The sequence below is a fragment of the Amblyomma maculatum genome, chromosome 11 (genome assembly GCF_055883805.1).
Source record: "Amblyomma maculatum isolate TAMU_Amacu chromosome 11, ASM5588380v1, whole genome shotgun sequence".
NCBI lineage: Eukaryota > Metazoa > Arthropoda > Arachnida > Ixodida > Ixodidae > Amblyomma > Amblyomma maculatum.
Genome location: NC_139354.1, coordinates 152,167,857 through 152,194,920, shown reverse-complemented (window position 1 = coordinate 152,194,920; position 27,064 = coordinate 152,167,857). Strand labels below are relative to the sequence as shown.

The window sequence follows — 27,064 nt, the reverse complement described above, 5'->3', positions numbered from 1 at the left end:
GCTGGGCGGCGGCGCGAACTTGGAGTACGGTTGTGTTCTCGTCGGCGTTGTCGTCGTATGGATCGGTGTTTTATAGCCTGCGTAGTTGTCACTCGTCGTCGGCGGCGGAGGATATTCATGTTTTCGCCGTGAAGCAACCACACCTCCAAAGGTTGCTCTCTTTAGTTTCCCCTGCGCGGGCTAGGAGACCTTCCTTGTACGTAGCTTCATCCCGGTGATGCAAATAGGGCACTGAACGGCCATGGGGACCGTTACAGACGACTTGGCGGCGCGTGCTCTCCCCTTCGCAAAAAGTCAATTTTGTGGGGTCCATCGCCAGGACGGGGCAGTGTGGCGTTGAGGGCGAAGCCACACAGGCCGATATGCTTGTACGGACAGGGTCGAAATATGTGTCCCGCCTTACCACAGTGGAATCAGAGTGGTCGGTTGTTAGCAGTTCTCCAGGCGTCGTATTTCCTGGGGGCTTGAGGTCGTTCGTAGGCTTTGCGGGCGGGGACCAGGGGGCAGCTTTCAGGAACAGGATGGTAGCGACGAGGGCTTGGCAGGTCAACTTGGGGCGCAGGACAATGCAATGCAGCAGCGTAATTTCTGTCAGTTGCTGCTTGCGTTTGAGCTATCGGAGCCGTCGCCTGAGGAACGCCCAATGGTTGCTGGACTTCCTCACAACGGATGACGTGCGTAAGTGACTCAACATGCGGCTGCGCTTGCGACGGCAGATGTCGACGTAGCTCTTCAAACGACATGACAGATCATCTCACGCAGTTTATCTCTGATTTCGGTATGTTGTCGTAGCTGCTTACAGACAGCGTTTAAGGAGGCCGGTTGTAGAGTCGCGTCCTTGCTTCTCAGGTGTTTTCGATATTCGCTGCTTCCTGGCAGATTTCCGCCGCAGTCTGTGGCGTTAGGAGAACAAGACCTGCGAAAAGCTTATCCGTCACACCGCCAATCAGCAGGTTTACCTTGGTATCCTCTGTCGTGCTGGGATAAGCGCGGTGAACGAGATTATTCATCTCCCCAAAATAAGCCAGGATAGGCTCATTATTGATTAAAGGAGTGCCGGAGCTCTTTGTTTTCGTTCGGAACTTGCAAAGGCCGTTAAAAACTTCACTTTCAATTTCCCCCAATCATAAAATAAGTCTCGTCATTTTTGAACCCAAATCAGTCAGCTCCTTGATGAGCAAAGTGGACTTGCCTGAGTTTCGCAGCGTCATTCCAGTCATTGAATTCTGCCACACTGTTGAAATGACCATCCAATTTTCCGTCACGTCGACGGGGGCTCGTGACAACCAGTCTGCATTGGAATGCTTATGGTCTGAAGACTGTGATGTTGCATTCTTGAAGACTTAGGCTCCATAGCGCAAGGCGGCCGGATGGTATCCTTTAATTCTGCGAGCCAGCACAGAGCATGGTGACGCTCACAATCCTGAATGGCCGTCCGCACAAATGGGGGCGAAATTGTGATGTGGCCCAAATGGTGGCGAGACATTCTTTCTCCGTCGTAGAATCATCATCATCAGCAGCAGCCTGACTATAACCACTGATGGGTGAAGGCCTGTCCTATATTTCTCCACTTAACCCGGTTCTGTGCTAGCTGCATTTACTTGGCCCCTGCGAACTTCTTAACCTCATCCGCCCACCTAACTTTCTGCCGCCCCCTGCTACGCTTTCCTTCCCTTGGAATCCAGTATTTTACCCTCAGCGACCATCGGTTATCCTCTCTTCACACTACATGTCCTGTCAATGCCAATTTCTTCTTCTTAATTTCCACTAGAATGTTGCTAACTTGAGTTATTTCTCTGACCAACTCTGGACGCTTCCTATCTCTTAATGTTACCCCTACCATTTTTCGTTCCATAGCCCTCTGGGTTGTCCTCAACTAAAGTAGAACTCTTTTGGTTAACCTCCATGTTTCAGCCCCATAATTGAGTACAGGTAAGATGCAACTGCAGTGTACTTTCCTCTTCAGCGATACCGGTAAGCTGCTAGTCATAATCTGCGATTGCTTGCCAAATGCGCTCCATCCCAATCTTATCCTTCTTGTTATTTCCTTTCCATGGTCCGGATCTGCGGTTACTACCTGTCCTAAGTACACTGTAAAAACAAAAACACCTTTTTGGACATTTGTCTGATTCAAAACACCATTACACCCTGAGTCTAGGGTGTTCGTGCCATTGGAAATCACCTCTTGCATGCCAAAGGGGTGCTTTGGTTGGAGAATATGCCTTAGGGTGTTACGGGCAAGCAATATCACCTAACATGCTGGGGGTATATGGCTGCGTAACTTCGTAGCCTTTTATACACAAGCGGCGCTGCTAATATAACCCAACATCTAAATAAAGCACCAAAAGTAACGCTAAAATTAAAATTACGCACGAGTGCTTTCTAAAAATGAAACAGAAACTGAAACAAAATTTCACCGCCAGGAGGCCGCCGGTAGCTACGAACGCTCTTTTCAAATTTCACAATATGGCCGTTAGCATTGTCGGGTGCGTTTCGACCACGTTTCGGCGAATGCTGAATGTGCTTCTTCGATTGTGTACCCTCGTGAAATGTGTTGCATTTCCCATGCATATGTGTTACAGAAGTGTGTACGCTTGTGAAGTGCCTTCTAGATGTGATGTTTAACGCAAACGGACATTTATCGTGTCGGCAAGTGTCCGGGCTTCTTTTTGCTTTGCTCAGGCCGAAGGACTGCTGCACCGCTTTATGTTTGAGATGTTCGAAAGAAGAAGGCATGGACGATTTTTTTTTTCTGCGTGACTAAGAGGTATATGCGCCGACTACATTGCACTCGCGCTGAAATCGCACTGGTTGGTTCGGTGCCGGTGATACGAAGGCGGACAGCGTACTTTGCGGCTGACGCAATCGTCTGTAAAGGTAAGCCTATTCTCACGCATATTGCGCTTTGTGGGAACAGTGTCCTACCGGATTGCTGCATTCTGTGTCTTTTTGTGCCGGAACGCTCCAGAATGTGCTGAAATGAAAACGTGAAACACGCGCTTGTTTTCACCTGGCTGCCAAAATGACATCGCACATGTGGTAGATGTCGCGGCGAGTTACGCAGATCTCGCGCAAGGACATCAGTCTTAACTTTCTTGAACAGAAATAATGTATATGCTACGTTTCCTTGCATTTTGTACGTACAGGAGGTTCACGAAACGATTTTCGTTTCTTGACAGTTTGATACTTGCGCTCAGTTCGCAACGACTCGGTTTTGTTCTAACGTTTCCGTTCGTGCGGCAAGGTCATGTTGGCGTACTACCTTAATTCTCCTAGCACTCTCGACTCCCCCCTCCTCCCTTATCTCTTACACTTAGCGCTGGCTCTCCTGAAACCTCTTTTATGCTTTGTCGTCTTCTTTCACTCGGAGCGCTGCCACCCCCCCCCCCCCCCCCGCCCCCCCCATTTTTTTTTTATTTACTCCGAGCATAGGCGCGCACCGTCCTGCTGCTCGGGAAGCGTCCTCCCGCAGCCCTTCTGTTTAAACTTTTTGTTCGAGGAGGCTATGTTCGTTTTCGGCGGCCGTTCAGCGCGGCACGCCTCTGCGCTCGTGCTCTCGGCATCGAAGTGCGCTGGTCGGCCGGCCTGGTTGCATAATAGTTTATTCCAAACTGCGTAAACTATATGCCGCTATCATCAGCCTATGTTAACTCCCCGCGTCTGGATTTGCATTTTTTAATCACAATGGGAGCATTTTTCATTTTACGGGGACCATATTTTGCGGTTGCATGGAGTGTGAATTTGCATTTTTATTATGCTGCTTTTGTTATGGCGTTTACTTTTGCTCTCGAAGAATCATTTAGGTACGTATTTTATTTTCAGCAAGACTTCAGTTAAGGCACTTGTACACGTGCTAAGTCAGCTGATGTGGTTTAAACATCTGGTTTTCATTATTTTTGTCGTCACATTTCAACATAACTGTTTGACCGCATTACTTGATTTTTGTAGTGTCTTTAGACTAGAATAAATGGATATTCGATACTGATGCCTCAGCATTCAAGTAGAGGTCGACAGCTTGAATCCCGTGGCCAAATATTGTACCGGATGTTGCTATTACAGATTTTGATTCTGACCAGATGTTTACTTTTTTTTTTGTCTTTTGCTTAAATGTACATATGAAGCGGTTATGATAGCCTTAGTCGCATATGTTTACCTTCTTTGCTCATCACAGTGCGCATATTGCAGGCAAATTTGTGACTTACTGTTATTAAAAAGTTGGTAATGTATGTGTTGAAAGCAGTTTACTGATTTAAAGGGCCCAGAAAATAATTTGACTTTCATATGCTAACAATGCATGTCTGTAGATTGTCTCTAAGAATTGAAGCCTACTTTTTAAAGCCGAGCGGGGACCCTTAGTTTAGAGATATATTACATATTTTATTGCCATTCAGCCGTGTGCCAAGTTGAGGGAAGGAGGATCATAATTTTTGCTTTGTTATTTTTTATATTAGACTTTCCTTAATATTGTTGCAGTTTGGCGATGAGTGGCAAAATACTGATGGTTTTTGCAGTTTTCTAACCTTAGTAAATATTTGTATTTGCTGTTTGCTAATGCCAGTTTTTTTTTCAGATATGTACAAAGGCATCAATTGCCTTAGCTTTTGTACAATGATTTTTAATATTCAGTTACTTGAAACATTGAGTAAAATGAATTCTTTATGGCTACCATTCACAGAAACTTGCAGTTCTTACATGACGTCAACATGCTGATCAAGAAGGACGGCAAAGAGGCAGTTGAAATTGGCCTTAACAAGACACTTGTCTTGGTTTTGAAGGACACCATTCGTGCAAGAAAAAAAGGACATTGCCCGGGTGCTCGAAGTATGTTCTGAGGGAATGCGTGAAAGGAGAAAGAAGCGTAAGTATTAAGCTGTTTCCTTCTGTTTGCTGCATGTGCTATCTAATTGGCAGTTTTTCGCTAATGCCTACATTTTTGCCATTTTGCATTGCCTTATAGATATACTAAAAACATGGCTGAGCATCAGAAAGAATAATAAAACCATAACTAGCCTGTGCATTTCTTCATATGTAACAATTTTCGCATTAGCTAAATTTAAATTACCTATTGTTCTTCTCCATTGTAATGGTGCAGCCTTTTCGAATCTGTTCAACTAGTAGCAGAGAATTAGGTGATACCTGATTCGAATCTTCACAAGCTTTGCTAATTTTGGCTGTCAGATGTTTGGCTTTCAGTTTGCGTGCCTCTACATGTTTTCAATTTTGTTTATTTGCCTTCCTAAATTAGACAATAAATTATCACCTCAAAACTCGGCTGTCTCTTTTTACCTGCAAGGAGGTACACCATTGTTGTGTTACTTATTTCTATTGTAGATGTACAGACAGTATGCATTCTGCAACTCTTGGCAAACATTGGGAACCAGCCGGGAGCTCTGGATGTTGTTTGTATCATTTGTAAATTTTCTCTTTGTCATTTGAATATTCAGAAAGCCTACCTTAAACCGACATTATTAGCGAATTTTCTTTGTTTCTAAAATGGTTTAACGTCTAACTTGTAATATGTATTAGTGATTCATAATTCAGATAGAAATACTACACAAGTTTTCATCACAACTGTGAATTCTTTGCTGTGAAAGGATTATTTGCACTGTAAGTACAATCAAAAGCACTTTTAAGAGACTCCTGCCATCACATGCTTACCACGTCGTATTGCATACAAGTTTCACCTGATGAAGCACTGGTAATGTCAAGATTGGTGCAGTGTGCCATTTGACTAAGCACTCTGCTGCAGTGGACCAGCAGTCCTTTATCAGATGGCTATTGCAGGCAGCTTGGTGGGGTTTAGCATTTGCTGGAAAGGGGTCTCTCAACCTGCTCATGCATGCTAGTACCTAACATGTTCCTAATGTCTGGAATATATAATCTGAGACTGCTTCAAGAGAAATATTTGCCACACTGTCTTATCCTACAGGCTTCTGAAGGTGGGTAATGCAGTTTAATAGTTGTTTTAAAAAAGTGCTGTAATTTGCTAGCCAAGTTTGAAATGATGTAATAATTTTAATTCTTCTGAGATTAGGTTTACCACATTGGTTGGGAGAAAATACTGCTGTGTTTCAATGTTCATGCTGTATAAATATAATGCGTTCAACTACAGATGCTAACATTTCATGAATTAACCATGTGGCACTGTCATAGACATTCTCATTTATAGTAAACATTCTCAATAAATCCAAATTGTTATTTTTGCATTTCAAGTTAGTCAACATATTTTTAGTTTTCGAACCTTTAGTATTTCAAAGTGCTCAGACTGCCTGCCGCTATAACGATTACAACTTCTTGAACACTTGAGCTTCCTGCCGCCTCTTGAGGCTCACCACTGATGTTCTGGATGTCTATGCATACAATGTGCTATGCGTGGAAAATGTTTTAACATGCCATGCTTCAGTGCTGACATTTTTTAGAGCTTCTGCTGTTTGGTTGTTTGGTAATGCTCTGCTGTTGCACATGTAAATGTCGCTCAACTCAAAGCTCCAGTGTACACTTTCACTGAATAATGTGTGATGAAGTTTCAGAGCTGCCACATAGGGCAGCGAGAACACTTTTTCCTTGTTAATAAACCTTAAATGTAAACACTTCAGGAAGCATTGCGATGACCTAGGGCTTGGCTGGTTCATACTTAGCACAAGAAGACGTGCAAAAGTTCAGAAATGCATTGTGTTATGTATTACATGCACTTTGTTTTTTTTTTTTTTTTTGTAGTGCCTCATGACTAAGTATGCTCTTTCTACGTTTTTTTTTTTTTGTTGGGTTCTGCGGTATCTACTTGGCCAGTGCAGGGTATGCTGTAGGCCTTGTGTGAAGCCTTCAATTGAGCCAGCTGTTAATATTTTAGTAGTAAATACCGTGCTCCAGTGCTGTTTATTGTTTATTTACATTTTTAACTATCATAATAAGCATTCCAGGTCATGTGAAATGAAAAGTTCGTGGGGCAGCATAGAAGTTCTCTAACCCAGGTGCTTTTGATGAGTGTAGCCATTTTTGTTTGATAAAATACCTTGCATAATCTAAAATTACCAAGCAGCAGCATGCTGCATGAATAAAAATGGGTTGACCTTATGTGCTCTCATTTATGACTTGATCAGACTGCTGGCTTTGTGCCTCCTGAACCAACCATAACAGTATACTCTGCATTGTTAATTGTGAGATAACCACCAGTGGTTTCCGATAGGGCCCTTTTCCAGCACACTGCTGTACACTAAAGGGGCATTGGCGTATTCTAAATATAGAGTAGAAAATATGTTGAATTTGCTTTTTGCCAGGTGCAGTGCATAATTATACAGCTGCTCTGTTATGCACTTCTTTCACAATTTTATCAAGGAACAGGAAGAAAAGCCTGCCACGCCGTGCGTCGGATATACTGGGAGCAGCATCAAAGAAGCTGAAGAGCATTTCCCCTTCATTCAGCAGCGGAAGCTTCTTCGAGTCATTGACTCTATACTTAGGGTATTGTTCCAATAATGGGTCGATTTTGGCTGTTCAATCTGACATATGACAAGGGGCCGACAATTTGTGCTGCTTTATAGAGCACCTCTTTTTGGGCGTCTGCGTGTCGAAGCCAAGATGCGCTGCTGACGCTTTATTTCATCGCTTAAGGCCGAATTTTATGCAAGCGCACGCGTTGACACTGACAAAGCATAGTATTAATATTGTGTACTGCGATTATTGTTGCATACGACTAAACGTTTTGTTGTTGTTTTTTCAGAAATGTCACCATGCTGTTGTGTTAATTGTTCGGTTCTGTTTTTGAAAAAAATTGTATACTTTGCTGTCTGCATTTGTTGGAACTGTTTTGCTTCTTTCATTTTTTAGGTATTTACGTACATACCATGTATGTTTTTGCCCGTCTGCTAGGCTCTCGGTGGAGAGTGGCAGTATTGTTAAATAAATGAGGTTCCATAGCGCGCATCAATGAAGAAACAGAACACAAGTGCCCCCTGCCCCCCCCCCCCCTCCACCAGCACCCGAGCACCCACTAGCCCGAACCCTGACCCTTCTATGCCGAATAAAAGACTTCCAGTTTCCTTTTGGGTGACATTTTTTTGTAACATGCTCTGTGAATTTGAAAAAAAAAAAAAACAATCATACTGGCATGAGCCATTCGAGATGTCAAAATAATGGCATGCAGCATCTCTTTATATGCTCATTTGGCATTACAGATGGTTAAAAGGAATACCATTAGGCTTGATTGCAAATGTGCACATAGGAAAACCATTAAGGAACGTGTAGTGGCAAAAGTAATTCCTAATTAGGGAATGCAATATATGGACGCTATCCGCACTGATTTTTATCAAGGGGTGTAAGGGTGCAATGCCACTGCTTCCACCCTGCAATAGAGTGTAAAGGTGATGAAAACACCCCAGTGCATTGGCCCCATAGAAGGGTGTTATGACCAACCGAAGCACCATCTTTGAGGGTGTACTGGCACTCTGAAGCCACTTTTTTTCAAGGGTGCATGGGTGTTAGTTATAGACATGCGAAAGCACCTAATAAGGTGTTTTTGTTTTTACAGTGTAGACATATTCGCCTACTACGTCCAGTACGTCGTCGAATAGTTGGCTTCAGCTTTCGGCAGGGAACGGCTAGCGTACGCGATAATGTTTTCCTATCCATCAATTATATGAAAAAGAACCGAGCCTAGGCCGAAGCTGCTTGCGTCGGTATGAATTTCTGTCTCAGCATTCTCGTCTATGTACCCGAGTATACACTGTAAAAACAAAAACACCTTTTTGGGCGTTTGTCTGATTCAAAACACCCTTACACCCTGAGTCTAGGGTGTTCGTGCCATTGGAAATCACCTCTTGCATGCCAAAGGGGTGCTTTGGTTGGAGAATATGCCTTAGGGTGTTACGGGCAAGCAATATCACCTAACATGCTGGGGGTATATGGCTGCGTAACTATAGCCTTTTATACACAAGCGGCGCTGCTAATATAACCCAACACCTAAATAAAGCACCAAAAGTAACGCTATAATTAAAATTACACACGAGTGCTTTCTAAAAATGAAACAGAAACTGAAACAAAATTTCACCGCCAGGAGGCCGCCTGTAGCTACGAACGCTCTTTTCAAATTTCACAATATGGCCGTTAGCATTGTGGGGTGCGTTTCGACCACGTTTCGGCGAATACTGAATGTGCTTCTTCGATTGTGTACCCTCGTGAGATGTGTTGCATTTCCCATGCATATGTATTACAGAAGTGTGTACGCTTGTGAAGTGCCTTCTACATGTGGTGTTTAACGCAAACGGGCATTTATCGTGTCGGCAAGTGTCCGGGCTTCTTTTTGCTTTGCTCAGGCCGAAGGACTGCTGCACCGCTTTGTGTTTGAGATGTTCGAAAGAAGAAGGCATGGACGATTTTTTTTTCTGCGTGACTAAGAGGTATATGCGCCGAATACATTGCACTCGCGCTGAAATCGCACTGATTGGTTCGGTGCCGGTGACACGAAGGCGGACAGCGTACTTTGCGGCTGGCGCAATCGTCTATAAAGGTAAGCCTATTCTCACGCATATTGCGCTTTGTGGGAACAGTGTCCTACCGGATTGCTGCATTCTGTGTCTTTTTGTGCCGGAACGCTCCAGAATGTGCTGAAATGAAAACGTGAGATAAGCGTTTGTTTTCATCTGGCTGCCAAAATGACATCGCACATGTGGTAGATGTCGCGGCGAGTTACGCAGATTTCGCGCAAGAACATCAGTCTCAACTTTCTTGAACAGAAATAATGTATGTGCTACGTTTCCTTGCATTTTGTACGCGCAGGAGGTTCACGAAACGGTTTTCGTTTCTTGACAGTTTGATACTTGCGCTCATTTCGCAACGACTCGGTTTTTGTTCTAACGTTTCCGTTCGTGCGGCAAGGTCATGTTGGCGTACTACCTTAATTCTCCTAGCACTCTCGACTCCCCCCTCCTCCCTTATCTCTTACACTTCGCGCTCGCTCTCCTGAAACCTCTTTCATGCTTCGTCGTCTTCTTTCACTCGGAGCGCTGCAACCCCCCCCCCCCCTTTTTTTTTTCTTTTTTATTTACTCGGAGCATAGGCGCGCACCGTCCTGCTGCTCGGGGAGCGTCCTCCCGCAGCCCTTCTGTTTAAACTTTTTGTTCAAGGAGGCTATGTTCGTTCTCGGCGGCCGTTCAGCGCGGCACGCCTCTGCGCTCGTGCTCTCGGCATCGAAGTGCGCTGGTCGGCCGGCCTGGTTGCATAATAGTTTATTCCAAACTGCGTAAACAATATGCCGCTATCATCAGCCTATGTTAACTCCCCGCGTCTGGATTTGCCTTTTTTAATCACAATGGGAGCATTTTTCATTTTACGGGGACCATATTTTGCGGTTGCATGGAGTGTGAATTTGCATTTTTAATATGCTGCTTTTGTTATGGCGTTTACTTTCGCTCTCGAAGAATCATTTAGGTACGTATTTTATTTTCAGCAAGACTTCAATTAAGGCACTTCTACACGTGCTAAGTCAGCTGATGTGGTCCAAACCATCCAGTTTTCATTATTTCTGTGGTTACATTTCAACATAACTGTTTGACCGCATTACTTGATTTTTGTAGTGTCTTTAGACTAGAATAAATGGATTTTCGATACTGATGCCTCAGCATTCAAGTAGAGGTCGACAGCTTGAATTCCGTGGCCAAATATTGTACCGGATGTTGCTATTACAGAGTTTGATTGTGACCAGATGTTTACTTTTTTTTGTCTTTTGCTTAAATGTACATATGAAGCGGTTATCATAGCCTTAGTCGCATATGTTTACCTTCTTTGCTCATCACAGTGCGAATATTGCAGGCAAATTTGTGACTTACTGTTATTAAAAAAATTTGTAATGTATGTGTTGAAAGCAGTTCACTGATTTAAAGGGCCCAGAAAACAATTTGACTTTCATATGCTAACGATGCATGTCTGTAGATTGTCTCTAAGAATTGAAGGCTACTTTTTAAAGCTGAGCGGGGACCCTTAGTTTAGAGATATATTACATATTTTATTGCCATTCGGCCGTGTGCCAAGTTGAGGGAAGGAGGATCATAATTTTTGCTTTGTTATTTTTTATATTAGACTTTCCTTAATATTGCTTGCAGTTTGGCGATGAGTGGCAAAATACTGATGGTTTTTGCAGTTTTCTAACCTTAGTAAATATTTGTATTTGCTGTTTGCTAATGATAGTTTTTTTTTTCAGATATGTACAAAGGCATCAATTGCCTTAGCTTTTGTACAATGATTTTTAATATTCAGTTACTTGAAACATTGAGTAAAATGAATTCTTTATGGCTACCATTCACACAAACTTGCAGTTCTTACATGACGTCAACATGCTGATCAAGAAGGACGGCAAAGAGGCAGTTGAAATTGGCCTTAACAAGACACTTGTCTTGGTTTTGAAGGACACCATTCGTGCAAGAAAAAAGGACATTGCCCGGGTGCTCGAAGTATGTTCTGAGGGAATGCGTGAAAGGAGAAAGAAGCGTAAGTATTAAGCTGTTTCCTTCTGTTTGCTGCATGTGCTATCTAATTGGCAGTTTTTCGCTAAATGCCTACATTTTTGCCATTTTGCATTGCCTTATAGATATACTAAAAACATGGCTGAGCATCAGAAAGAATAATAAAACCATAACTAGCCTGTGCATTTCTTCATATGTAACAATTTTCGCATTAGCTAAATTTAAATTACCTATTGTTCTTCTCCATTGTAATGGTGCAGCCTTTTCGAATCTGTTCAACTAGTAGCAGAGAATTAGGTGATACCTGATTCTAATCTTCACAAGCTTTGCTAATTTTTGCTGTCAGATGTTTGGCTTTCAGTTTGCGTGCCTCTACATGTTTTCAATTTTGTTAATTTGCCTTCCTAAATTAGACAATAAATTATCGCCTCAAAACTCGGCTGTCTCTTTTTACCTGCAAGAAGGTACACCATTGTTGTGGTGCTTATTTCTATTGTAAATGTACAGACACTATGCATTCTGCAAATCTTGGCAAACATTGGGAACCATACGGGAGCTCTGGATGTTGTTTGTATCATTTGTAAGTTTTCTCTTTGTCATTTGAATATTCAGGAAGCCTACTTGAAACCGACATTATATGCGAATTATCTTTGTTTCTAAAATGGTTTAACGTCTAACTTGTAATATGTATTAGTGATTCATAATTCAAATAGAAATACTACACAAGTTTTCATCACAACTGTGAATTCTTTGCTGTGAAAGGATTATTTGCACTGTAAGTACAATCAAAAGCACTTTTAAGAGACTCCTGCCATCACGTGCTTACCACGTCGTATTGCACACAAGTTTCACCTGATGAAGCACTGGTAATGTCAAGATTGGTGCAGTGTGCCATTTGACTAAGCACTCTGCTGCACTGGACCAGCAGTGCTTTATCAGATGGCTCTTGCAGGCAGCTTGGTGGGGTTTAGCATTTGCTGGAAAGGGGTCTCTCAACCTGCTCATGCATGCTAGTACCTAACATGTTCCTAATTTCTGGAATATATAATCTGAGACTGCTTCAAAAGAAATATTTGCCACACTGTCGTATCCTACAGGCTTCTGAAGGTGGGTAATGCAGTTTAATAGTTGTTTTAAAAAAAAAATGCTGTAATTTGCTAGCCAAGTTTGAAATGATGTAATAATTTTAATTCTTCTAAGATTAGGTTTACCACATTGGTTGGGAGAAAATACTGCTGTGTTTCAAGGTTCATGCTGTATAAATATAATGCCTTCAACTACAGATGCTAACATTTCATGCATTAACCATGTGGCACTGTCATAGACATTCTCATTTATAGTAAACATTCTCAATAAATCCAAATTGTTATTTTTGCATTTCAAGTTAGTCAACATGTTTTTAGTTTTCGAACCTTTAGTATTTCAAAGTGCTCAGACTGCCTGCCGCTTCTTGAACACTTGAGCTTCTTGCCGCCTCTTGAGGCTCACCACTGATGTTGTTGTGTGTTGTGTTTTATGGCGCATAAGTCACCACTGATGTTCTGGATGTCTATGCATACAATGTGCTATGCGTGGAAAATGTTTTAACATGCCATGCTTCAGTGTTGACATTTTTTAGAGCTTCTGCTGTTTGGTTGTTTGGTAATGCACTGCTGTTGCACATGTAATTGTCGCTCAACTCAAAGCTCCAGTGTACACTTTCAATGAATAATGTGTGATGAAGTTTCAGAGCTGCCACATAGAGCAGCGAGAAAACTTTTTCCTTGTTACTAAACCTTAAATGTAAACACTTCAGGAAGCATTGCGATGACCTAGGGCTTGGCTGGTTCATACTTAGCTCAAGAAGACGTGCAAAAGTTCAGAAATGCATTATGTGTTTTGTATTACATGCACTTTGTTTTTTTTTTTTTTTTTTGTAGTGCCTCCTGACTAAGTATGCTCTTTCCACGTTTTTTTTTGTTTGGTTCTGCAGTATCTACTTGGCCGGTGCAGGGTATGCTGTAGGCCTTGTGTGAAGCCTTCAATTGAGCCAGCTGTTAATATTTTAGTAGTAAACACCGTGCTCCAGTGCTGTTTATTGTTTATTTACATTTTTAACTATCATAATAAGCATTCCAGTTCATGTGAAATGAAAAGTTCGTGGGGCAGCATTGAAGTTCTCTAACCCAGGTGCTTTTGATGAGTGCAGCCATTTTTGTTTGATAAAATAGCTTGCATAATCTAAAATTACCATGCAACAGCATGCTGCATGAATAAAAATGGGTTGACCTTATGTGCTCTCATTTATGACTTGATCAGACTGCTGGCTTTGTGCCTCCTGAACCAACCGTAACAGTATACTCTGCATTGTTAATTGTGAGATAACCACCAGTGGTTACCGATAGGGCCCTTTTCCAGCACACTGCTGTACACTAAAGGGGCATTGGTGTATTCTAAATGTAGAGTAGAAAATATGTTGAATTTGCTTTTTGCCAGGTGCAGTGCATATTTATACAGCTGCTCTGTTATGCACTTCTTTCACAATTTTATCAAGGAACAGGAAGAAAAGCCTGCCACGCCGTGCGTCGGATATACTGGGAGCAGCATCAAATAAGCTGAAGAGCATTTCCTCTTCATTCAGCAGCGGAAGCTTCTTCGAGTCATCAACTCTACTTAGGGTATTGTTCCAATAATGGGTCGATTTTGGCTGTTCAATCTGACATATGACAAGGGGTCCGACAATTTGTGCTGTTTTATAGAGCACCTCTTTTTGGCCGTCTGCGTGTCGAAGCCAAGATGCGCTGCACGACGCTTTATTTCATCGCTTAAGGCCGAATTTTATGCAAGTGCACGCGTTGACACTGACAAAGCATAGTATTAATATTGTGTACTGCGAATATTGTTGCATACGACTAAACGTTTTGTTGTTGTTTTTTCAGAAATGTCACCATGCTGTTGTGTTCATTGTTCGGTTCTGTTTTTGAAAAAAATTGTATACTTTGTTGTCTGCATTTGTTGGAACTGTTTTGCTTCTTTCATTTTTTTAGGTATTTACGTACATACCATGTATGTTTTTGCCCGTCTGCTAGGCTCTCGGTGGAGAGTGGCAGTATTGTTAAATAAATGAGGTTCCATAGCGCGCATCAATGAAGAAACAGAACACAAGTTCCCCCTGCCCCCCCCCCCCCCCTCCACCAGCACCCGAGCACCTACTAGCCCGAACCCTGACCCTTCTATACCGAATAAAAGAATTCCAGTTTCCTTCTGTGTGACATTTTTTTGTAACATGCTCTGTGAATTTGAAAAAACAATCATACTGGCATGGGCCATTCGAGATGTTAAAATAATGACATGCAGCATCTCTTTACATGCTCTTTTGGCATTACAGGTGGTTAAAAGGAATACCATTAAGCTTGATTGCAAATGTGCACATAGGAAAAGCATTAAGGAACGTGTAGTGGCAAAAGTAATTCCTAATTAGGGAATGCAATATATGGACGTTATCCGCACTGATTTTTATCAAGGGGTGTAAGGGTGCAATGCCACTGCTTCCGCCCTGCAATAGGGTGTAAAGTGATGAAAACATCCCAGTGCTTTGGCCCCATAGAAGGGTGTTATGACCAACCGAAGCACCATCTTTGAGGGTGTACTGGCACTCTGAAGCCACTTTTTTTCAAGGGTGCATGGGTGTTAGTTATAGACATGCGAAAACACCTAATAAGGTGTTTTTGTTTTTACAGTGTAGGAAGGAACTGTAAGCGGCGCTTAAGTTTCTGGAGAGCATCATATAGCGGCGCTTACAATTTAAAAGGTACGTCAGCCTTTGTAAGTCGCGGCAATGGTTTCGCGATGCGCGCAAAATCCTGACAAATCGCAAATAGAAGCGCACAGTCCTAGGAACCTGCCTACAGCTTTCTTTTCGGATGGCTGTGGAAACTGTGGGATCGCAGCTGTTTTCTACGGGTCACGGCAAACAGCATTCTTGCTAACGAAGTGACCTGGCAACCGTAGTTGCTCGTAGCCGAAGTGGAATTTCTCAGATTTCGACGTTAGCCCTGTTGTCTTGGTTGGTTCGAGCACAGTCCGAATACTTTTAAGGTTGTCTTCAAAGCTTGTGGGGAAGAAAAGAACATCGTGCAAGTATATCAGAAAAATCTGCCACCTCAGCCTCGCCAGCAAGGTGTCCATTAACTTTTGAAACGTCGCTGGTGCGGAGCGGAGGCCGAATGGCATCACCTTGAACTCAAATAGGAGGTCCGGGGTTATAAATGCGCTCTTTTCGCGCTGTATTTCTTAGGTGTCAATGTGCCAATACCCGCTCTTCAGGTCCTTCGATTTAGAGTATTTAGCGTTGCATAGCCTATCCGGTGTGTCCTCGATGCGGGGCAGCAAATGGTCTTTTTCTTTATGCTTTTGAACTGCCGGTAATCAACGCAGAAGCGAAGGGTGTCGTCTATCTTCTTTACTAAACCGATGGCGCCGCCCAGGGCCTCCTGATGACTGGATAACGTAGCCTCGAAGTATTTCTTCTAATTAATCGCGGATGACCTAGCGTTCTCACGAGGATAAAAGGTGGGGCTTTGGCACAGATGTCTGGCGTGTCATCCATGACGATGCGGTGCTTTGTCGCACTTTCGAAGCTGACGAAAACCATTCGCTGTAATTTTGAAGAATAGCCCGTATCTGGTCTTGCCTGCTTCGAGGGAGTGCTGATTATTATCGAACCTGGGAGGGTAGGCCTTGGTCAGTTTGAGTATTCGCGGGCTTGTCAGGGAGGCCGGAGACATCGCTGATTTCTGCTAATTCGTCGAGGAAGGCGACCGTTCTTCCTATGTTGCGAAGGCGGTATCCTTCGAGGAAGTTTATTACCAGCAATGAGCGTATCCATTCCGAAAATGGGCGACGCCTCTTCCGATGCCAAGTATCAATCCAGTAACAACTGGGTGTTTCCTTCCACGACCCTTTAGCGACTTCAACTTCTTTTATACCCTTTTTTACCCTTTTCATTTTTTGGACGATAACGCTTGATCGGGGCGGTAGGAACCATACTCCGGCGAAGACGTTGACAGCGACGCGATGCGTCGAAGTTCTTAGATGAGGTATGGCTTTGTCCGTCCAGATCTTGATGAGTTTTGAGCGAAGGTCGATCATCGCCCCATGCTCATTCAGAAAATTTATACCAAATCGCGTCGCGCGAGCATTGCTGTAGAATGACAAGGCTGGATGACGAAGCATGTTCATTTACTTGTGGTGCATCAACCCCGACGATGTAATAAGGTTACCACCAGCGGTACGGATTAGCGGGACTTCCCAAGCGGTCGTAACTTCCTCGAGCTTGACGGCGAACGCTCTACTTGTGCCAGTATAGTTGGCTCCAGTGTCCCATAAGGCGGTAACCGTACGACCGTTGACACCAACTTCGAGGTCACTTGTTCGTGTCCTCGTATTGCATGTTGGCTTTGATGTTCAATTTCGGCTTCGTGGTTTGCTAATATAGAGGCCGGACCACACCGTTGTCACTTCGCTGGGCGGCGGCGCGAACTTGGAGTACGGTCGTGTTCTCGTCGGCGTTGTCGTCGTATGGAGCGGCGTTTTATAGCCTGCGTAGTTGTCACTCGTCGTCGGCGGCGGAGGATATTCATGTTTTCTCCGTGAAGCAACCACACCTCCAAAGGTTGCTCTTTTTAGTTTCCCCTGCGCGGGCTAGGAGACCTTCCTTGTACGTAGCTTCATCCCGGTGATGCAAATAGGGCCCTGAACGGCCATGGGGAGCGTTACAGACGACTTGGCGGCGCGTGCTCTCCCCTTCGCAAAAAGTCAATTTTGTGGGGTTCATTGCCAGGACGGGGCAGTGTGGCGTTGAGGGCGAAGCCACACAGGCCGATATGGTTGTAGGGACAGGGTCGAAATATGTGTCCCGCCTTAACACAGTGGAATCAGAGTGGTCGGTTGTTAGCAGTTCTCCAGGCGTCGTATTTCCTGGGGGCTTGAGGGTCATTCGTAGGCTTTGCGGGCGGGGACCAAGGGGCAGCTTTCAGGAACAGGACGGTAGCGACGAGGGGTGGGAAGGTCAACTTGGGGCACAGGACAATGCAATGCAGCAGCGTAATTTCTGTCAGTTGCTGCTTGCGTTTGAGCTATCGGAGCCGTCGCCTGAGGAACGCCCAATGGTTGCTGGACTTCCTCACGGATGACGTCCGTAAGTGACTCAACATGCGGCTGCGCTTGCGACGGCAGATGTCGGCGTAGCTCTTCAAACGACATGACAGATCATCTCACGCAGTTTATCTCTGATTGTCGGTATGTTGTCGTAGCTGCATACAGACAGCGTTTAAGGAGGCCGGTTGTAGAGTCGCGTCCTTGCTTCTAAGTTGTTTTTGATATTCGCTGCTTCCTGACAGATTTCCGCCGCAGTCTCTGGTGTTAGGAGAACAAGACCTGCGTATAGCTTATCCTTCACACCGCGCATCAGCAGGTTTACCTTGGTGTCCTCTGTCGTGCTGGGATCGGCGCGGCGGACGAGATTCTTTATCTCCCGAACATAAGCCAGGACAGGCTCATTCTTGATTAAAGGAGAGCCGGAGCTCTTTGTTTTCGATCGGAACTTGCAAAGGCTGTCAAAAACTTCACTTTCAATTTCCCCCAATCATTAAAATAAGTCTCGTCATTTTCGAACGCAAATCAGCCAGCTCCTTGATGAGCAAAGTGGACTTGCCTGAGTTTCGCTGCGTCATTCCAGTCATTGAATTCTACCACACGGTTGAAAGGACCATCCAATTTTCCGGAGCTTTAGTGGGCACTCCTTGTAATATGGTTGGTTCCCAGGGCTGCACGACGAAACCCGGGGCCATGCCAACTGGGCCATTGCCATAGTGGACGCCATCAATTTATTTATTGCATGCTGCCAGCCCTAATGTCAGGCATTAGGCAGGAGTAGGGGCTACAGAAGAATTCAGTTCACGAGAATGCAGAGTACAATCAGTCTTTCTAAGGACGACAACGAAAAAAAGACATATCACTTGCACAGGGCAAAAAGAAAAAAGAAAAAATCAAGTGTAAACACCATAAGACAAAGTGAAACACCGCTATCTATCATGGAATACGCTCAGAAAAGAAGACAACGTCGAACACTCAACCACATTGGCAGGTAGCTCGTTCCAAGTACCACGGGTCAAACGGAGGGTCCAAGTACCAAAGGTACAAGTTCCTAGGGTCAAACAAGGTCAAGCAGAAGACCGTGTTCGAGCTGCAGCCCTTGGGCTCGATGGCTGATTCGGTGGCCTGTTGGCTGGTCCCACAGGCTGACAGGGACAGGTCTGTAGTATTTGCTTGAAGGTGTAAACCGGGGCATGAATGGCGGCACCTCCACCAGATGTCACGTAGTGGTGACAATGCCATCAACGACAAATAAGGAGGCTTGATCTTCAGAAGAATGAACTTCTTATTGCGCTGACTTGGCCCCACAAAAGAACTGTACTCGGTGACGGTGATAGCAAGAATCGTGCTCAACGGTCGGCTATCTTCTACCTCCGTCATACCGACTAAAGCTCAATTTATAGATGGCACGAAACATCTAGATGAAACCGAAAACGGTGACTAGCACAACTTATAATTTTGCAGAAACATACGCGAGTGGCCTGAATCTTCCAGAAACATCTCGGCGCATCTTGAGGGGCAAAGCAACAAAGCAACAAAGCTGCGCCTCACGAAACCCAGCATGATCAAACAAAGAATTTACAGGCGTGCCAGAATCAGAGTAACAAGGCCGCATTCCGGTGGCTGTCGAAAAAAGAACAAATAATGATTTAATGGTTTGCGGCAATCCCCTAATGAGGCGCGACGGCTTGCACTTTCCGCTTTCCGGGCTTTCTGACGCAATGAATTTGTACTTTACCTCTGTTTTCACTCCCGAACCAGCTGATAGCAGCATTAATTTAGCGAGCTTATATTTTACTCCGATGTTAACTGTTACCATTACATGTGAGAGAATATTAAAGATGATTGACAGCATCAAGATCACCCTGCCCTGATAGCATTCCTGCAAAGTACTTAGGAAACAAAAGATTTCTCACCAATACTGCAACTCATCTCTGCCAAGTCTCACGGCACAAGTCAAGTACCTGACGACTAGAAATTAAGGAAAGCTGTGCCAATTTGTAGACAGGAGATCGTACTGACCCGTCGAACTATCGTCGTATTATTTTTTCATATGAAGTTGCTAACTCTTCCATAGAACGCGTGGAATCATATAAGTACCTTGGAATCACATTTTGCAGCGACCTTTCTTGGTGTACACACATAACTAACATCATATCATCTGCAAACAGATCTTTAGGCTTCATAAAACGTCACCTACGTCATGCGCCACAACAAGTAAAACTTTTGGCATATAAAACACTGATCAGATCACAGCTTGAGTACGCCAGTCCAATATGGAACCCATCTCAGATATACTTAACAAATGCGCTCGAATCAGTTCAAAACCGCGCCATCCGTTTCGTGCATCGCGCATACTCGTATTCCATCAGCGTTTAATCTCTAAAGGAAACTTCCAGTCTTGATAACCTTTTACTTCGTCGCCGCATTGCCATTCTTTGTTTACTGCACAAAATTCTAAACAGTTCACTAAATCAGGCACCTTACATTGTGCATCGCACCCACATACCTCATCGCGCTTCGCATCCATTTCAGATAACTCGGCCTGTTGCTCGCACCAAAACTTTTTCAGGATCTTTTTTTCCCCGAGCAATTGTGGACTGGAATGCCCTTCCCCACGAAGTCGCCGCCCTCTCATGCCAATCTTCATTTATTGATGCCTTAAAAATTTATTTTCAAACACAATGACCTGTGCTTGTATTTTTTCATGCTTGTAAACCCACCCCTTATGTAATGCCTCCAAGAGAGGCCTTTAAGGAAATAAAGTGAAGTGAAGTGAAGTCCCATATTACTTACGTGCACCGCTTGTGAACTGTTCGTGAATATCCTTTACTCTAGCATTGCTAATCTCCTCAATAATAACTTTCCTTTCCCAAACGGCATTGTTTCCGAGCAGGTTTCTCGTGCGAAAGACAACTTTTTGAATTTATGACTGGTGTTCACCTAAACCTAGATATTCTACTTCAAACAGATGTTCTACTTAGATTTCTCGAAAGCATTTGATCGCATCCCTCACTACCGTCTCCTGTGTAAACATGCATGCTTATCACTCGACCCTCTAATCTTGTCCTGGATCAGCTGTTTTCTAACTAACCCTTCGCATTTCACCGTTCTCACCAGTTATGCATCTGAAACCACTGAAGTTATCTCTGAAGTGCCCCAGGTGAACTTGGCACTCGATATTGCGCTGTGGTGAAATTCTCTTGCTCTTTCACCATCATCTTTGTTTGCATGCCAATGCGAAGAAATGTTCTTATAATTCGTACAAAGCCGTATCAATAGTCCGAGCGTCACGCGGTTTTAATCAAGCATTCCGATATCATTCTTGGCACAACACAGCTCCACTTTTTACCCATATCAGTGTAGATACAACCGCTTTATCTGGCACTCATTGTTTTCTGATCGAGGCAGTTTGACTTCTTTGCTTTTTCTGTGGTGAAAGGTGCGCTTGGCCAGCCTTAAAGGAAGAAGTGACGCTCAGAAGGCGTAGTCCCTGCCGCCGAAGTCGTCTGGAACATGTCGGGGTTCTTACGTCTCATCGCCGTGTGCTTGGTGCTGGGCGTCGCCCAAGGCTACGACAATGCGACGTACCCGGAGAAGATAGTGTGGCCGCAAATCTACCTATTCGGCGACTCTCTGACTCAGGTGAGAGGAGTGTTCCGGAGAGGTAGAAAGAAAAGAGAAATCTGCCCATGCAGGATAAGATCCAATGAATGAAATGCAGCGTGACTACATTTGAGTTGAATGCTGGTTGAGTGAATGCTATTGTATTAGCACAGGAAAAAACGTAAATGATCCTACAGCACGACTGAATGAAGGCGGCCTGTCTAAGCCGAGTGAAGCCTAGGCATTGAGCTTTGACGTACTGTACAAAACCAAACTCCGTACGAGACGCTTCCTTGACGCGTGGATACCTTCTTGCTATGAAACGGCTCCTTAACACTCAGTATGAAACCATTGAAAGCATTGCTGTTATTTTACCCTAAAAGCTAGCAACTATCAATATTTTTTAACTTAGTCACATTACAAGTAGAACTGTGAAACCTAGGAGACTTATCTAAAAGGATGATTACAGCATAAGGAAGTCATGCTAGTTTTGTCCACTTTGAATACTCAAGGGCAACAAAACTACGGTTAGATACGCATTAACCTAGCTACAGGGTATCTCCGGGGATAGAATCTAAACTGCATTTCTGTGTACGAAAGCACCATTAGGTCCACAAGAATAATCAGGTTTTTTTTTAAGGTAACGTGACCTTTTGTATGGATTTCTCTTTCCTTGGGTGTTATATAACTGCGGCAGCTGCCACTTGAACCTTCTTATGCTGAGCATGTTGCAGAAGATCATTTCTGCAACAAATCACTATTTATATTGTTTTGCGAGAAGATATTAAATTCATTCACATTTGCTCCCCCCCGCCGCAGTGGCTAAATGATTTGAACGATCTATTGGTGCACCCAAGGATGCGCCATCGGATCCCAGCCGCAGTAGGCGTTTTTCGATGGAGGCGAAAAGCAGGAAACCCGTGTATTGTGCGATGTTAGTGCATATAATAGATCTCCAGGTGGTCGAAATTCTCCAGAGCCCTCCACTACGGCATCCGTCATAGGCTGAGTAGCTTTGGAACATTAAACCCCATGGACAAAACCAAAGCACACCACTGTTCCATAATTCCGTGATAAGGTGGACAATATACGCATTGATTTTCACACACACTCGAACCGTTCGTGCTGCGCTTCAAAGTAGGATGCACAAAATACAGTTTTCAACCATGTGTTGAGATTGTGTAAAATAAGATTTTTTTTTTAGTAGTCTGACACATTATTGAATAATAACTACGGTGAAGAAAGTCGATCACGTAAATGAGGAACGCACAACCTCCGTCCTCTTAATATGACTCAAGTATGTTTTATGCTACGTTGAGTTCGATAAGAGTTCATCCAGATTTTTTTTTTTTTGTTGCGGTAGTATTCATCAGTAGCTTTTGTTTTTCTTTATAACACTAGACCATGCGGCGCTTTGTGGCATTCCTGAGATAGTGCATGGATAACTGAAAACCGATTTAATGAATTATAAGGTCCGGAAAGCAGGCCATTCTTAATTGGCACTGTGCTCAATTTCTCTCTTTAAGCGCTCGCATGAAGCACTGCGCGGCAAGCGCGGTTCTGGTAGAGTGGAATGAAGATCTGAGGGAAAATGTGCAAGCAAATCAGTGAACGCGATACATATTTCTTAATGATATACAGCACAGATATTGTGACCTTCTGTGAAATTACTTAGATTACATTGAGGAGGGGCGATTATTTAAGGGTGCAGCATTTATTACACGTATTTTCGAGCGAATGGCGTTATTTTGAGGATTTGGCCCATGCGCCCCATACTCCTCCCGTGTAGGCGGTAGACATGGGTGGCATCAAACGATTCGCATCGATCTGCTCCTGTCGTAACGTGGTGGCATCGCTTCATCTAACGCACCTATGGGAGAAGGGTCAGAACTGGCGGCGCGAAAAGATGTAATTGACAGTTAAAAGAGGATTTTTAGAGCGAACTTTGATTTTTCAAATAATAAGATGATGAGAGAATAAAAATTATACGAATGAGATCTAGCCCACTTATCAAGCGACGAAAAGCTAAATGAGCTGGAAGAGCGAGGCATTTCGGCCAAGCGTACGCAGCTAGCAAAATATTAGCTGTGCATATTGCCGCGAAACCTTCAAAACTGTATTTGTTGTTTTTTAACAGCCGCCGGCATGCGGCCTTATCACTTTGATTCTAGATCACGTATCAGTTATGTATTCTTCGTTTGTTAATGGTAGATGCCGCGAGACGCACCTTTATTAGTTTCATTGTAGCGCAAGATGCACCGAGATCTGTCTCGAAGATTCCGACCACTCCTGTGTCTTTCTACAATGTTCCAGCTTGTGCTTGTAGCAGTTGCGACGTTATCTAGATTGTTCTGAACAGCCTTTAAATTGAGCGTTGACGAGTGCGACGGGCATTCTTTGTTCGACGATCGACGAGCAAGTTTGTTGCTATCGCCGCCGCCGAGTTGCTTAGTTCTTTTGCGGGCGCAAGTCAGCCCAATAAAAAATTAATTTCAGTACCATCAAGCCTGTGTCTTCTTTAGGTGTCAACGACCTTGTCACCACTCCGAGACAATATTATAATCTGTGCTCATATGGATCGAACATTTTTTCTTAAGAAAACCACATTCATTGCTCGCTTCATCCGGCGATAAACATCCGCTGCCTAGAGACGGGATCGGGCTGATCACGAGATTTTCATAAGACAGGGCGAGCGTTGCAGTGAAAATCTAAAAGCAGGAAGCTCTGTAATATTAGCAAGCAATATGCAGCAATTTAGTTGTTCCAGCCTTAAAACTACTGTGTCAGATTTGAGTGTTTTATTCCCATAAACCAGATCTGGGGCAGATGGCCTGGTGGGATGGACATTTTTAGATACAGCCCACTTATAACAGCCGCAGATATAACGAATGCTCGCTTAGTCCGAATGAGGGCGGTGCTACCGTCAAAATATATATTGGGGCAATGGCACAGTGTCGCACGTATAACGAACTGTAGTGGCCTCAACACTCGGTTAGAGCGAACGCGAAGCTGTCGGGCCCCCGTAGTTGACCGAGCCGGCGGTGTTTCGCGATGTTTCGCTCGACTGCGAACCCGCGGCAGGCGAATTTCGCGCACTTAGTGTTCCCCTAACACGACGCGAAAACAGAGCGCACAAAGCGTCCCCCGGCGCTCCTTTGCGGGTAAAATAAACTAAAAAAAGAAAAAGCGTGCGTTGAAAAATGAAAACGAAAAAGCGTGCGCGCGCGGTGACGAAAGAGAAAGTGGGGCCACCCGCGTCGCTGTGATGCATCCACATGATCTGCGTCGGCCAATCCGGAAAGTCAGGCGCCTGCTCTACCGGCTCAAACCGGTTCTTCATTTGTTGCTCCGTTGCCACCCCGCGCTGAGGGCATTGCGCCGCCGATTCTTTCTGTGCGATGGCACTGCGTTGACATCGTTGACGCATCCGTGACTTTCCCAGATCGGAGAGTTGAAGGCTGCCTCAACGCGCGAGCCCAAGTGCTTGACTTGCGCCTGGTGCGATGGAGGACTGTGCGCCGCCCTCTTCAGGTGCTAATAGGAAAGCTTTCGACATCGCAACGAAGGTGGCCATTGTTAATGAACTTTCTCAAGGTGCAGAAAACTGCGAACTGGTCAAGAAGTACTGACTGTCAAAATCTACCATTTCAACCATTGCTAAGGGCAAGGAAAAGATTCTTGGTGCTACCGTGAATGCCGACTCGACGACTAGAAAGCGCCTTCGGAAGGCGACCTAAGCGGACGTTGAGGCCGCACTGCTGAACTGGTTCGCTGACGTCCGGTCTCGCAACGTTTCGATCAGCGGACCGCTGATGCTCTCCAAGGCTAAAGACTTCGCCTTCCTTTTGGAGTTTCCCGATTTCAGCCCAGGTAATGGATGGCTCCACCGGTTTAAGGCTCGCCACGGAATTGTTTTCAAGGCGGTCGTCGGCGAGGCCGCGTCTGTGAACAACGAGGATGTCGATGCGTGGCTTTCCGACAACCTCCCAACAATCACGAGCTATGCTCCACGGGACGTTTACAATGCCGACGAGACTGCGCTGTTTTATCAGATGTTGCCATTTAAAACGCATGCCTTGAAAGGCGACAAGTGCGCAGGAGGGAAGAACAGCAAGTTGTGCATAACCGTTCTTCTGTGTGTCAATATGGACGACAGTGACCGGCGGCTGCCTTTTGTCATTGGCAAGTCACGCAAGCCGCGATGCTTTCGAAGCTACGTGCCCGTACGCTACAGGAACAATACGAAAGCCTGGATGAGTCGTGACTGATTTGCTGAGTGCCTTGTCGAGTTCGACCACGACATAGCACGAAAAAACAGTAAGGTCCTGATGGTTCTGTATAACTGTGCGGCGCACCATATGCAGCCTTCCTTGAGTGCGGTGACAGTGCTCTTCTTGCTTCCCAATGCAACCTGCAAAATTCAGCCGCTGGATATAGGCATCATTCATGCGTTGAAGGTGTGCTACCGGCGGCGCGTCATCCGACGCTTGTTGATCGCGATTAATGCTGCCATGCCAGTTCGCATCAGCTTGCTTGCCGCCGTGGAGGTGTTGAAAGCGGCGTGGATGGAATTCACTGCGTAGTGCATAGCAAATTGCTTCCGCAAGGCGGGTTTTATGGGCCCAGGCACCGAGGACGTCATAGATCACCCACCGGAAGACCGGTCGCACGAGGACTTGTGGCAACGCGTGATTGACACGCAGCTGGCCGGCCTTTACGTTGCCTGGGACGATTTCGTTTCTGCTCATGACGACGCCGATATTGCGGAGCCATGCACTGACGAAGCTATTGTGCGTGAAGTGCGAGCCCTTCCTGACTGCCCAGAGACCGACGATGACGAGGACGCTGCTCTACCGCCGGTTGCTGTGAACGCTTCAACCGCGATCGGTTACATCGTGTCGCTTAAGGAACTCGTGTTCGATGAACATATTACCGCGCTGGAAAAATTATAAACGGCAGTGATGCGATCAGCTTTGAAGAAGCAGACATGCATCACGGACTTTTTTCAAAAATAAAGTTAACTTTCGTCTCGCTTGCTCTTTTTGCCCGTATTATTGATGGTCCACTTACTACGAACTTTGGATACAACGAACAAATTCCGCGTGACGATGAAGTTCGTTATAAGTGGGCTGGACTGCAATCGGCATCGTTGATACTCAAAGAGCAAAGACGATTTCAATTTTTATTATCTATTCCTCTGCTTAGTTTCAGTTCTATTTGCTATCGCCGGCATGAAAACGCATGTAAGCGACATCTTTTTTTTTTTCTGCCAGTTCAAATACGCACATCTGTTGCTTGCGGGCAGTTTCGTTGGGTACCGCAAGTAGAATAAAAGAAACACGACCGTGTTTTCATATAAGTTTTGTTCGGTGTAAAATCTCAAGATAACATTTCGCCCAAGGATATTTGCTAAAATATACAGCATAACAAGAATACATATGCCTAAGTATCACTTCATAGGTAAATGCCGATATTATAAATATTGCGCGCATTTGCGTTTTATTTTCTAAGTGATTGCAATAAACCAACAACACAATCTGTTCTTATTATAGGTCACTCGTAATTCCCTGCATTTCGAAATTGTGAACCCATGACTTCATGCTTCTTGCGCTTTTTAGGGATTACGTATCGTTCAGCGTGAGTTTGAGCCGCTCCCAATCACATGCTGTGGATTAGGGTACAGCGAGGTGAAGATGACTACAATATCATCTAAAAATCGAACAAGCGAACACGCTGAGTCCGCAAGGGAACGTTCCGACAAGAGTAGTTGTCCTCGTTTGCTCACCTAGATGAATAAAAGTTTTCTTGACAACTCATTTGCCTGCAGACTCAAATTCTCCCTAAAACCTTGCTCGGTTTTCTTTGAC

General features: G+C 44.5%; 1 protein-coding gene and 1 long non-coding RNA gene across 2 annotated transcripts in view; both read left to right on the top strand.

Annotated features, from left to right (window-relative positions):
- The first annotated feature begins 2,106 nt into the window (after positions 1 to 2,106).
- LOC146175193 (uncharacterized) lies at positions 2,107 to 8,525 on the top strand. Its single transcript, XR_014702136.1, has 4 exons — positions 2,107 to 2,877; positions 4,686 to 4,858; positions 5,332 to 5,412; positions 7,336 to 8,525. It is a non-coding gene; the product is annotated as an uncharacterized LOC146175193 (long non-coding RNA).
- Positions 8,526 to 21,008: 12,483 nt separating this feature from the next.
- LOC146175192 (isoamyl acetate-hydrolyzing esterase 1 homolog) overlaps positions 21,009 to 27,064 on the top strand; it is a 29,419-nt gene continuing 23,363 nt past the window's right edge. The window contains exon 1 of the mRNA XM_084584633.1: positions 21,009 to 21,236. Within this exon, the coding sequence (XP_084440759.1) occupies positions 21,108 to 21,236 (129 nt within the window). The 5' untranslated portion in view covers positions 21,009 to 21,107. The remainder of the gene's footprint in view (positions 21,237 to 27,064) is intronic.